The 14,771-nt window shown below is 33.6% G+C and overlaps 1 protein-coding gene across 1 annotated transcript in view; it reads left to right on the top strand.

The window, feature by feature from the left end:
* Positions 1–5,502, top strand: part of LOC104529712 (cadherin-7) — a 24,079-nt gene extending 18,577 nt beyond the window's left edge. Inside the window, exon 6 of the mRNA XM_010174096.2 lies at positions 4,945–5,502. Coding sequence (XP_010172398.1) covers positions 4,945–5,438 — 494 coding nt within the window. The 3' untranslated portion in view covers positions 5,439–5,502. The remainder of the gene's footprint in view (positions 1–4,944) is intronic.
* The last annotated feature ends 9,269 nt before the right edge of the window (positions 5,503–14,771 follow it).

Genomic DNA, 14,771 nt, shown 5'->3' with positions numbered 1-14,771 from the left:
ACCCAGCCATTTTCTGATTTTTAGTTCCCTCCAGTAATTACTCCACACTGGGCCCAAAGAGTTGTGGAGACTGGAGTTAAATCCAGTTGGTGGTTGGTCACAAGTGGTGTTCTCCAGAGCTCAGTTTTGGGGCCAGCTCTGTTTAATACCTTTATCAATGGTCTGGATGAGGGGATTGAGTGCACCCTCAGTAAATTTGCAGATAACATCAACCTGGGCGGGAGTGTTGGTCTACTTGAGGGTAGGAAGGATCTGCAAAGAGATCTGGACAGGCTGGATCGATGGTCCGAAGCCAATTGTATGAGGTTTAACAAGGCCAAGTGCTGGGTCCTGCACTTGGGTCACAACACCCCCATGCAACACTACAGGCTTGGGGAAGAGTGGCTGGAAAGTTGCCTGGAAAAAAAGGACCTGGGGGTACTGGTCAACAGACAGCTGAACATGAACCAGCAGTGTGCTCAGGCGGCCAAGAAGGCCAACAGCATCTTGGCTTGTATAAGAAATCGTGTGGCCAGCAGGACTAGGGCAATGATTGTACCCCTGTACTCGTCACTGGTGAGGTGGCATCTTGAGTACTGTGTTCAGTTTTGGGCCCTTCACTACAAGAAGGACATTAAGGTGCTGGAGTGTGTACAAAGAAGGGCAATGAAGCTGGTGAAGGGCCTGGAGAACAAGTCTTATGAGGAGCGGCTGAAAAAACTGGGATTGTTTAGTGTGGAGAAGAAGAGGCTGAAGGAAGACCTTATTGCTTATATGATCGTAATATTTTTTTCCAACCAAACTATTCTATGATTCTATGAATTTAATTCAAGGTAGTTTGTTTTTCAGTTAACATCTTCCAGACCCAATAGTTGCTTTTGTAACAAGTGTTTAGGATAAAATGTGTACATAAAATCACACAAAAAAATAATGTTCACCTGTAGATAATCTAATCATATTTGAAATGTTAAATATTTTCTTTGTATTGAAACAATGGAAAGCTGGATTGACATAATGCTTTTCATTATTTTTATCTTCTATACACTTGAATATAATCAAGTAGTCCCTCCTATTTTCTTAGAAACACCGAAGCAAACTTCCTATTAGGGTGGTACTAGATTTTACAAGTTAATAATGCATTGATTTAACTTCAAAATACAGATTTAAATTATTATTTTTTCCGTTAAAAGACAAAGAATTTATTATTACGACAGTACCTACAAGAACCCAGTTAAATTGGCACACATAATTGTATGACTGATAAACAAGAAGGAACAGTCCTAGTCATAAGGAACTTATTTTCTAAATAAGCAAAATATGTACAGCATGTGACTATGTAGCATGTGTGGGGTTTGATCTTGCAGTTTTAAAAATGATAAATCTGTAACTGTTTTATTTTTGCAGATATCCAAATTAAGTCATTTAAAATGTGGTTGAGCATGCAATGCAGAAGCTGTTTTCTGAAAGTTATAGAGCTTATTAGGGTCACTCAGTGTGGGTGTTTGAAGGTCACAGTCACTTTGTGAATATCAATCCAAACTGATTAAGCAACAGTTATATATGAAGCTTGTTAACTGGGAATTAAATGCGGGTTTCCTGACTATTGGCCTTTGTAATCCCCAAATCTCATTTAACTGTACTGGCAACTGCAAGGTATAACTAAATAGGTTATTAGTGTGCTACTTAGACGACTGAAGGTCTCTGGTCTTCCGCTTAATGAATCATGACACACCTAAGGCATAAACCAATGTGCAGATTTGCTCGCAGCTGATGCAGCTTATTGCTAGACTAAATGCCAGGCTTAGGGATGTAGCATATACAAGGCTTGATAATGGCGGTGAGTTAGCTCTGTTCTTTACTGCATAGCTCTGCATGTAGTCTTCTCCTTCAGGTTGTTTCAGGGCTTTTATGGCTTCCTTAAAATTATGTTGCAGTTCCCTGGAGTACAAAAGGAGAGATTAATACTAAAATAGAAATATGCTTAGGTGACCTAAACCTAATTTTTTACCATATTTAATAATAATTCCATAATGCATACTGCAAAACATCAAAGCAAAAATCCACTCTTGTATTCAAAAGTGTTTATTTAAAAACTGATTTAGGTGAACTGAAACTATTGATATTATCATTATATATACTGACACAAGGATAAAACTACATATTACCATAACTAATGTAAATACAAATGACATTTTCTCTTGGCTATTGTACCTCTTAAACAAAATCAACATTTCTAACAATTCAGGTAAATTAGAAGAAAAAGGTTATTTTGGATCTATCTTAGTAGTTTTAGTTATTTAATCTTTATAATTTGTTACATATAATATCAATTGGTTTATTTATTTGTTAAATCACATATGAAATTGATATTGCCATTTCATCTCTTTAGCATGAGTTCAGTGTACCAGTATGGAGCCTTACTAGTGACCTCAATGTACAGTATGTATGTCCCTAAAGCCTTTCGATTGTATTATTTCTTCTTTAAGAAGCATAATATCAGGTTTCTAGATGTTCATCCAGTCACTAATTATTGATTTAATCTCTGCTTTTGTGATAAATGTAGGGGGAAAAAAGACCCATCATGATTTAATAAGAAATGAATAAGCTTTAAAACCGTTTGCACTTGATTTAGGTATGGGTGAAATTTGTTATGGGTTTGTGTTCGTCCCTATAGTTCCTGCAATGCAACTAAAGCTTTGTTCATTTAGAGGTTAAGATTTGTTGTTGTTCATAGCTGTTGGAAAGGCTAGAAATTAATTATCTCAGAAAGCCACCTAAATGATAAAATATTTAACCTTTAGAAATACTCCATATTTTTGTTGTCTTCAACCAAGTGTGAGATGTAAAAGGAATACTATATAAAACATTGCATCTTGATTTTTATTGCACCTTACTAAGTCTCATATTTTTCACTTATTAGCATGTATTTAACTTTCAAAATGAAGTGTGTTAAGATGGACAGTAATGTGGAAATGTATTTACACTTGAGTAAAGGAAATGACTAGTTGTTTACTTATATGGCAATAAAGACTGGCAGTAAGTGTTAAAAATAATTAAAAAGTTATCTCAATAGCAATCATGGCTTAAATGTGTATTTGTATTTTCAGCAAGCTAATTTGTCTTTCACTTTAAAATATCATTTATAAAAAGTAAAAACATAAGTACAGTGTAGTTGTCCCTATGACAAATTGATGTTTTCTGCTGTATAATTTACAGCTTGGTTTGTATTACACATATACCAGAATGTTTTGAAATTTCACAAAAGCCACTTTAAAGGTCAAAATCTTATATTGTCAGACTGCTTATGTAAATATTGTCCAAAGTAAAAGGACCCAAACTAGTGGCTTCTGAATTCAATATATAAAACACGAACCAGGGAGATGCCAGAGGCAAAGTGAGAGAGTTATGCTGATGCTGCAGCAATATAGAGTCACAAGGCATACATTAGTAGATAAATCATTAGATGTGTGCCTGGTAACTACTGAAAAAAGCAGAAAAAAATATTGCCTAGTATACTTGTCAAAAAGCTCCAGCTTTGTTTTTAGACATACATGGCTCCAAAGGAAAATAAAAAGAATTGCAGAAAGTCCATCTATAAAGTCATCTTATGCTTTAACCAATTCCAAATACTATCATAATATCTGTAGATGTACAATACAGTTTTCTGCATGTACAGTCTCTGAATGACTGGTTTATTCTAATGAAATGATTCCAATATTAAATCGTACCTTACAATTACTAGACTCATATTGTTTTTAAAAAATCCTCCATGAAAAGAAGGGCTTTCAGGAATGGCAGTCCTACATTATACAAGTTATGGAGGCCACTTTTGAGACTACCTAAAGAAGCTCAAACTTATATAGCATTTAGTTGGCGTATCAAAATACTGTAAGTAAAGATTGTAAACCTTAGACATATGAATGCATATAATCACATATTCTTAAGATTAAAAATAAACACGAAATCAGAAGAGATTAATTGAATGTGGAATGACACTTTTCAACATACTGCTATTTTTATAGTCATAGCAAAGCTTGCTGTTTTCTAGGAGTATTGTTAACTCAGCAAATGCTGTCCAGATGCTACCATATAGTATTAATCTTTTCTGGGAGAATGATTCACAACCCATGATGTCCCACAGATGGGTGTAATATTCATATCACTGGTTCCATATTTTGTGTGTCAGCAATGTTTTTCTACCAAAACTGTATTTGAACAAGGGGAGCTTTGAGTTAGTTTCTCCCAGTTCTTTTGGCTGTCACTGCAGTTTAGTATTACCTTTCAAGCTGAAAGAAACTTTAAGGATTAAAATTAAAAAAAAAAAATACATCTCTAGCACTGGCTGATCCAATAAACTCCAGCCCTAACAGTTCTTGTTACGTGTATAAACCTCAAGTATACTGTTTTTCACTTTATAGGAAAATGAGGTCTTATATAGAGATACTTTTAATCCATGAACTAAGACAGCCTTATTTCACACATTACTTAACGGTGTCCTCTGATCTATGATTTTTTAAATGTTTTTTTCAGCAGAGATTGTCCATATACTTTAATCCAGTCACTTCCAAAACCATAGTTGTTAAATTCTATTCAGTTACTTTGTGAACATGCTTTTATGACTTGGACAATTAAGAGTTCAGGAAAAGGTCCTTTTCTTTATTTCATGGCTGTAAGATTGTAATAGTCAGACTGAACCAGTCCTAAAATTTATGGTTAGCAGACAACATAGGATATAGAATTAGAGATGAAGATGTTAAACCAGAATGGTTTTGGAAATAGATTCTTTAATGTCTAAAAAGCTTACGGTTTAAAAGCTGTTTAAGAACCTGATGGGTTTCAATCTAACTGCATAAATCGCCTGCTATTTCCTTGGGTCTTTGCTATATAAATTAATGAGTACTTCTACCACTAGGAAAAATATGAGGAAACTTTAGCATTGCTAAAACCAGTTTTTCTGTGTTCTAGTTCTTGTCCTGCTGATTGTCACCATGAGGCGACGGAAAAAAGAGCCCCTCATTTTTGATGAAGAGAGAGATATCAGAGAGAATATTGTGAGATATGATGATGAGGGTGGTGGAGAAGAAGACACTGAGGCTTTTGACATGGCTGCCTTGAGAAACCTCAACATTATCCGAGACACCAAAACCAGAAGGGATGTGACGCCTGAGATCCAGTTCTTGAGCAGACCAACTTTTAAAAGCATCCCAGATAATGTAATTTTTCGGGAATTTATCTGGGAAAGACTAAAAGAAGCTGATGTGGACCCCTGTGCGCCACCCTATGACTCCCTGCAGACATACGCATTTGAGGGGAATGGTTCGGTGGCAGAGTCACTCAGTTCTTTAGATTCGATCAGCTCAAACTCTGACCAGAACTACGATTACCTCAGTGACTGGGGCCCTCGCTTTAAAAGGCTTGCAGATATGTATGGGACTGGACCAGACTGCTTATACTCATAGCCTTGGAACCTTTCTCTGAAAATGCACTGAAGAATACTAAAACAGAAAACTCAACCTTACAGACTGAAGAAAGTTGTAAATATTTTTCCATTTTTAACCTTTTAGGTTTTTTTGCCTTGGTGGAACATATATTCATTAGACTTGTCCTAGGAACTGCACTGACTACACAGAATATGAGCATTTGGTGGCATTTTTGATAAAATTATATGCTCAGCCACTTTCAAATAGATAGCAACCCTCAGATACCTGCAGAGGCAACTCACTTTCAAGAGTATGTTGCGCACTGTGACCTCAATGAGACAATGATACTCTGTAATGCCTTTGCAGTATTGCTATATCTAGAATACAGAGTCTCTGGTATGAGATAAGTCTAAGAAACAAATTTACAAATATATCACTCAATACAACATTGCATTATATAGTATTTACAGATGCAAGGTGTTTTTAACAAATTTTCTTTACAGTGTTGCATGCAGCTTGCTAGGACAAAAGCAGAAGGACAGACCTGAAAACAAACAAAAGCCCAGCAGATTTTTTTTTTTTTTCTCCTCCCTGTTTGTTCTCAGAGCTCTTTAATTACAAGTGTCTGTAGTTTTCTGGGTAGTTTTATGAAAAATAACTGTTAGTACTAAGAAATTTCACAATGTTTGTCATCAACTTACTGAGGTACTTTACAAACCACATAAAATGAGAAATATGGAGGGGTATTGCTATGGTTGAAAAGTTTAGTGATGCCCATGTAGGTATAGAAAAGATGTTGCTATCTATTTGCTATTTTTAATTATATCTTCTGATTTGTACAGGAGAATTTATCCTTTTTTATTATTATTTTACATAAAATGTTATATTTATTTTGGAGCACCAATCTCCACTAAATTCAGGTCCATTTTACTGCCTCATAGTACTAGACTTAGTAGACATACTGATTTTTCTCCAGTCTCAGATAAATGTAGGAAATGAAACATGGAAATGGAGAAATTACAGTAAAATGTCCTTGCCCGCCGTTCATCACTCAGAAAGAAGAGCAGCTACGAGGACATGCAGTTGTTCTTCTGAGCCATTACAAAGTCTGAGACATTTCAGTAAAATATTTGTACATCGAATTTTTGGAAAGAAGACTACAGAGGTAGCTGTGAGTGTCTCTAATGCAAGATTTAATTTTCAAGGTTAAACATGTTATATGCTTCAAAGACTATAAACACCTTGCTTTCCTCCTTCCCTCACTCTTTTGTTGTTGCTGAATCACAGTAAAAGACTCTTTTCAATTTCTTTCCTACTAGGTTAAGCAATGTAATGCTATTAACTCCAGAAATCATCTTTAGATCCTGCTGCACATAAATATTTTTCCCCAAAGGCAAATACTCACTACACATAATTTCTATGCTGGTTCAGGAGTGCTGAAACAGAAGGACAACTGCTGTTGGTTAAAATACTGTACGATTTTGAAATAGGATTTCTTAGAATAAGACAACTTTTTTATAATTCTGACAGTATTTATACTTCATCTTTCGTGATTTATTACTAGATAATAAGGCATATATTCAAGTAAAATAATGTCTTTAAGTATTATTTCAAATTGTTTTGTTTTAGATAATCTATAGATTAATTTCTAAGTTAGACACTGCTCCTGCAAACTTTTTTGCTTGTACCTAACTTGCAATGACTTGACTTGCCTGCAATTACTGAGTGGCATAAAAAATTGTTTGCAGCGCTGTCTTTGTGAATAGAAGGTACTCCATAGAGGGTGATGCTTACTCTAAAAGTACTTCTTTCTGAAAGAAGGATCCTTGTACTGAAATCCCAATGTATGGATGACACCAGGCTGGGAGATAGGAAATTATTATTAAGGCTTTGTAATTTTTGCAGCCCAGAATTATCAGTTAACTGCGTGAAAGTGGCCTTCAGCTCCATCAGAGAAAACAAAATTTTAATCATCTGTAACATATTTAATTTGAATTACATTTTGGTAGACAATCATCATTTCATAATTCAGTAGATTTGCTTCTAGTTGTATAAAATATATATATACACACACACATATATATATATATATATATATATATGACAGATTTTGTAATGGAACTGAAAGATATTGCCCATGACTTTTAGTCATACATGTAAGATTTTCAATAAAAAATTACCCCCCAAAAATTAACCATGTGTATGCAGTTTAATGAAAGTGCGATATGCTGCAGGAGTTAAGCAAGTATTAAATCAGCAAGGTTCTGAGAGAACAGTTTTTCAATAATCATGTTGTTTGTGGGAAGATAATTCATGTTTCTGGATTAAGATATCAAAAATGCTGATTTTAACATTTGAAATTCAAAGAAGATTTAAATGTGATTTAGAGTAAACAGCACAATTCCCTTGTTTTTCCATTTCTATATCTGTATATAAAAAAACCAAAAAGCTCCTGTGTTATGAAACTCTGTTAGAGAGTGGAGTTTTGTGTGTTTTCTATGGAAAGATATATGTTTTTCTCTAATGACATAAAAACTCCTGCATATATATGTTTTCTGTTGCACAGTTCTAAAATAATTGAGTAAATTTGTTGTTACATTATATAAGCTTACCTATTGGTTATATTATCGCAGTAAGAAAGAAAGGTGGAAAGCTGTTAGGTTTGGTGACAGATGTTACTGTAGTATATACATATGGTCTGCATAATACTCATACTATACAATGCTCTCCACAAATTGCCATGACTATAGGTATTCACAGTTTATAATCTGGTTCAAATTCTTTCTTTGACTGTTATTTATATTGCATAGCCTATTGTCATAAAGTATATTCTACTAAGTAGTGTGAAATTTGAGAAATATTTTCTCTGCTCTGGAAAGCTGAAATTATTTGAGCAAAATGATTAGAAAGGCCTTTTAAAAATATTTCCGATGCTATTTATTTATTTAAATGAAAAGTTCCAGTATCTAACTTGAGGCCACAAGCCCTCCTTAAAAAATATGTCAAACATTGCAACCACTCCCATCTTACAGTGAAATGCCAGCACCTCTTTCCTTCCACCATACGACAATTGAATATGCTTATTTTAAACTGAGATTTCCAAACACCTTGAAAAGTGTATGATTTTAAGAGTGCCACTAAAATAATCCATGTAAAGTTAACCCAGTTGAAAAGATTTAAGTCAAAACTTCTTTCTCTCCTTTGGCCAGTGTAAAATCTACTGAATTCAATAGAGTTAAACTGGACATTCTCACTTACATTTTTATTCAAATGAATAAATTTAGTGTATTTATTAAGTTATATCCTCACTGAGACATAGCACAGACCTTCCTACTAATTTCAATGGCAGGGTTAATATGATTACTTCAGGACTCATGAAATTTGATGATACCGACTGAAACCTCTCCTTCTCCCCAAGAATTAAGACAGGAAAAAAATGTCTTTCTTTTTACTTGTTGTTTTCTTTGTTGTTTTGAAAGGGGAATTTCCCTTTAAAGTTAAGGTCTTTTCTCAGTTATTTTATCCTATTTACCCTTTAGGTGTTGGCACTCATCAATAACAAAATATTTCCTATCCTTTTTTCTTTTTATAGATTTTTAGATGAAAGCATATTATGAAATATAAAACGGCGGCATCCTATTTCTATGGACAAGTAATCTTGAATGATATAAAGAAAAGTAGTAGCTTGTCATGGTGAAAAATAAATAAATATACTATAAATCGTACAATTACATTGACTTTTAAGATCATTAAGAAGTTGAAAGGTGAACACAATTACCTATATCAAATCTAGTATTAAATTTGTGGTTGCAGCCTGTCACGTGGCTGATTTTATTTTTCTATATGTAGAATATTTCTCTACTTTAGAATCTATGTAGAGCAATATTACTTTGTGACAACATTGTATTCACCTCATTAGTGAGAGTTAGATCAAGTGAAGTATATTTTTATTGGTCTGTGATTCTAAAAGTGAATTGCAAGAGATAGAAATGTCATTTTATTTATTTGACAGAAACAAGAAACTCTACAATAACCAGAGGTCTACAAGTTGCCGTCTTAACTATGACACCACTAAATTTCAGATATCTATCTCAGTTTCCCAGATATATTTCCTGAGATATAGTTACAGAACAGCACCATTTCTTCCAGACCAAGAATTCTTTCTCTGCTCAGTATCAATGCAGCTAAAAATTATTGCATTGTTTACTGGAAAGCTTTTTATGGATATCTACCTAGAGCTTTGTTCTTTGAACTAGAAGAATCACAGAAAACAATAGAATAATCTATTTCCTAGATTAAGGGATTTATTTATTTTTTTTTAATCCACATATGAATGCTATACTTTGCTTTGTGACTGTAGTTTAATTTCTCACAAAAGATAAGAAAAATTTTTCAATGCGGTACGTAAAATCTGTGAAACCTTAGACTACACTGTTGCAGACAGAAATATATTGGTTAAAAAAAAATTGATTTACCTAAACATTATATGATACAAGATTGTAATTGAATCATTATGTATCTAATCAAACACAATGAAAGCAGAAAATAAGAGGAATTTCTTGGAAAGCAGAAGAAAACCTGTGCTGTATCATATTCATGCCTATTCTCTTATGTCATATGTGAACACATATTTCCTAAAATTATGTGTATGTTTAAACATTACACACACATACTGTTTATTTTAAAATACCCTATTGAACTGGAGAGTATATAAAAAAATAACCCTACTCTCAAAAACTTTGTCTATTCCCATTAATGTCTGATGTAGAAAAATATTGTTTAGACTCAGACAAAACTTTTAAGATTACCCCCACAATAGAAGCAAATTGTTTTCATACTTTAGAAGCTACTAGACGTATTGTAAGGACTGCTATGTCCATGATGTTTTAAAGCCATAGGTTATTTTATAATAAAATTCTATTAGATTGAAATTCCTGTTTCTAGAAGTGGCATAAAGTTTAATGGAGTTTAGTATCTGGTTAAACAGCTAAGGCCATAAACCTATTGTACATCATAACAGCAAGCTTAATGCTGAAGTGGGACTAGGAAAAATTCAAGGATTTTATTTTCTCCTTCTACTCCACACCATCTCTACCAAAGTCAGATTTTTTTTTCATTGTACTTCACAGCAAAATCATGTTGAGTTTAAATTAGACACAGAAGAGAATTGGATCTTGGTCACCTCCTCACACAAGCTAAAAGAGTATTTACTAAGTCACTCTATTCAATTATTCCTGTCTGATGATGTCTTGACTCCTAGATCATACTAACTGAAACCTGTGAAGTTGCTGGTTTGTTGGGGTTTTTTTTGTGTGCGTGTGTTTGTTTTTCGGTTTGTTGGTTTTTTTTGTTATTGTTAAAACTGATATTCTTGGTGAAAAGCTTACATTTGGATGAGCTAGCTTTTTTCATTCTTTTCTTTTCTTTTCTTTTCTTTTCTTTTCTTTTCTTTTCTTTTCTTTTCTTTTCTTTTCTTTTCTTTTCTTTTCTTTTCTTTTCTTTTCTTTTCTTTTTTCATTCTTTTCTTTTCTTTTCTTTTCTTTTCTTTTCTTTTCTTTTCTTTTCTTTTCTTTTCTTTTCTTTTCTTTTCTTTTCTTTTCTTTTCTTTTCTTTTCTTTTCTCTTTTCTTCTCAAAAACATGCCAGCCAAGTATATCCTGACTTTTCTTCAGTTTTAACTTTAAACCCACCTTTTTTTCTTCTGTTAATAACACACACACACACACAAAAAAAAAAACAAACCTGAAATGTTCCCTCTCTTTGATGTCAAGAAATTATGACAAAAAAGCTAAACATAGCATTGGCAGACTGCAGTGAAACTAATCTGTCACTTTCTCTAAACACAAGCTCACAAATAAGCTGCCATTAACACCATTCAAATTACGACATGGGTCTAATCTTAGAACTTTAAAATATACTGTCAATTTCTGGCACTATTATCAGCAATTTTTACAAGTTTAACAAAATCAAATTTTAGAATTGTCAAGGTTTGTTACCTGTAGCTCATTTTCATCATTATTATTTATATCATGGTCTTGATGCACAAAAAACGAGGTAAAAGTTACAAAAGTACAACAAAAATACAAAAAAGTCCTTATGTGTACTGACTTTTAGTGTAGTTTTAATTATTGTTCTACCTTAGCAATCCTTAATGTATTCATAGATTTTTCCTCTCGTTGTGATTAACTACTCATCAAGTAGGATAAGTGTGATATCCAGCCAGACATTCAAGCCACATTGGACCATTCGAGTCTGACAAGAATGGTCAATCTGAATTTTAATGTCCTTATATTTCCTTAATGAAGAAAACATCGTTTATTATTGACACATTGTTGAAATTATATGGAGAAAGAAATGTTTATTGATGTATCTAAAAAATGCTAGATGAAATTCTGATCATGCTGGAGTACTTGGCAGATCTCCCTATGGTAGATCTCCCAGTGGCTTTCAAGAGGTGTCAAGATTTATACATTCTTAATGGAGACTGATAAATGACCACTTGCAGTATCAAAATGTGAGATTGTTAATTTGGACTGGATATCCTTTCTTTTTACACAATCTCTTCTACTGACTTTCCTTTTCTAGAAGCCACAATCTTTTAATGGTAATACAAGTAGCTTAATGGGATGTTTTTTAGTGGCATAAACTACTTACTTACTATCAGCATAGTACACATAACCTTGCTGTAACAAACAGTACCGTTACTCACAAAGATGGTTTCTGTGCACATGCAAAATACAGTCTTACAAAAGTTTTACACTTGATGAAGTAACAAAAGTGAAATACTGACTGGAGAAAAAAATTAAGTATCTCTTTCTCCCTAAAATTAAGAACATTTTGAGCTATCAAATCAAATTATTATACCTTTCCTCAAAAAGTGTGATCATCTGTAGCTTTACTGACTTCCATGAGTGTAGATACTATCCAAATGGATCATAATCTTCTTGTTTTGGAGTCTCTTATCTCACTGTTACTTGAGATTTTATTAACATAGAAAGGGACTGGAGTAACAAAATGACAGAGAGTACCAAGCTTTTCCTGGTGTTTATATTGCTTCATACATGACCTAATGATGTGAAAAATAATGTTTTATCAGATGCTACTGGAATACGATTTCCTCTGAGGTAACAGTGTTTCCATCCTGCAGAACAGTATCTTCCAACAGTCTGCAGTACTTGGCCTGGTCTCATATTCTTATTCAAATCTAAAGAAACAGCTATTAAGGAGAAAGATTAAATATCTAAGTAATAAGCTTAAAAAGAAATTTGCTATTCCTCAAAACACTAAGTTTTCCTAGTTTATGTGCTATGAACACATGAATGGAGCTCTTATAGGTCATATAACCTGTTGATGCAGTAACTATTTCTCTCTGGTTTTTTTGTTCATATTTTTTGCTTTTCGGTTTCTAGTAGAGTTTGACTCTGCCATATATAAAAGAACTACAGTGATGAAAAAGTGTGGTTTATTTACCTCCAAGGACATTTGAAGATTCAAGCAGTATTAAAAAAAACCCAAACAAAAACCCCAACATAAAACCCCAAAACAGATTACTGAAAAGATGAACATTTTGTCTCCACCTTTCTCTTCTCTCCCCTTCCACCCTATGTCCCCTCAAAGATAATACATGACACTAAAGCTTTTGATAATATATCATTTTGCTGGTTTTGGTATACATTCATTATCGTTTGTAGTAGTCAGATGGAGAAGGTGAATGGAGAACAAGCCAGTGTCAAAGTCAAAGCTTTGTGATTAGGAAAAAGATTTAGTAGTTTCCTACTCTTTATATGACCTTGACAAACTACCTTTAGGTAGAAAAATGATTTATCTTTCAGTGTAAATTATTATATGACAACAAAATAAAATAATATGAAAAATTGATACTTAGTAACAACTGATCATGAGAAATAATATAATATATTATGTATGAACTTTTTTTTTTTTTTACTGTGGTGTAGCACAGGTCAACAAACTTCATTGGGACTTAAAGATTAATGTAGACCGTCTTGGCTCATGCACAAAGCATTTTCATGAAGGGATTTTAATTCAAATATCTACTGTGGGGGGAGGGAGGAGGTGTAGGAGGGTGAGAGAGCAGGCTGTGTTTGGCTGCAAGCTGCAAGCAAAAAGGGTGAATCCACTCAAACCACCACAACTGTTTAGGCAAATTTGATAACCAAAAATCCATGGGTTCAAAAGGGATGCACACACGACTGCTTGGAAAGCTGGCAGATGTTATTGCAGAGCAAATCTTCATTATCTTTGAAAGATCCTGGAGAACAGGAGAGGTGTCTGAGGATGGTAGAAAAGCCAATGTCACTCCAGTCTTCAAAAAGGGCAAGAAGGGGGATCCAGGAAACTGCAGGCCAGTCAGCCTCACCTCCATCCCTGGAAGGTAGTGGAACAGCTTATTCTCAATGTTATCCCAAAGCATTTGGAGGAAAAGAAGGTTATCAGGAGTAGTCAACATAGGTCTTACAATGTTTATAAATACCTTCAGGAGTGCTAGTGTACTTTGTTCTGAGGTAAAAGAAAGCTTTGTATCCTTCTGTTGAGTATACAAGTAAATAAAGACAAATAGTTAATTGATGTTTTAATATGAAAGAAGACATATTTGCAAGTAACCAGGAAAGGTTTTGAGAATGTATATTCTCCTCAGATAATTTACTTTGACAGCTGAAGCCTGTTAAAATGCATTCCTAAAGTAAAATACGTATATTTGTAAAATTTATGGTTTAACTAATCTGAGATTAATAAATATAAACTTTATTGATATGGAAGCTCCATCTGAGGAGGGAAAGTTAATTCATCCTTCTTGCCATTCAATCATAAAAAACCCAAATGGTTTTGTAAATTTAAAAATTTGTACTCCCTTTGGAAATGAGAGCAAAGGCTCCCTCACTAGCAAGTTCTACTGACTAAGCAATGTGTGGGAAAAGCTAGTTATCTTGACTAGATGAACTCACTGAATAGTATCTCTAAAGTTTATCTGCCTTGTGCATCAGGAATCACTACTCTGTTAGAAAACCAAAGTGGAGGCAGCTCAGGTAAGCTATCATCAACTTCAGTAATAAAACAGGTTTTGCTCTATCACTTTATCTCTATAATTTAATGGTGGATGGAAATGATATAAACTGATTGATACAGACCAAATGGATACATTATTAAAGTTGATAATACTGCTCAAAATATTCTTTATGAAATAATTTATCAAGATTCAGGACAATAAAGCTGGATTGCTCATTTTTTTTCTGAGTGAATTAAAAAGGTTGCAAATACTCTGATACCAAAATTATTTTCTAAACTAAAAGAAATCTCTCAGAATAAGTGTTCCACTGTTTGCTTTCAACATGTTTAAATGAAGAAAAGTCAGGGA

Source organism: Antrostomus carolinensis, unplaced genomic scaffold, assembly GCF_000700745.2.
Source record: "Antrostomus carolinensis isolate BGI_N321 unplaced genomic scaffold, ASM70074v2 scaffold4858, whole genome shotgun sequence".
NCBI classification, from domain to species: domain Eukaryota; kingdom Metazoa; phylum Chordata; class Aves; order Caprimulgiformes; family Caprimulgidae; genus Antrostomus; species Antrostomus carolinensis.
Note: the sequence above shows the minus strand (reverse complement) of the source record. Positions and strands in the feature narration are given on the sequence as shown.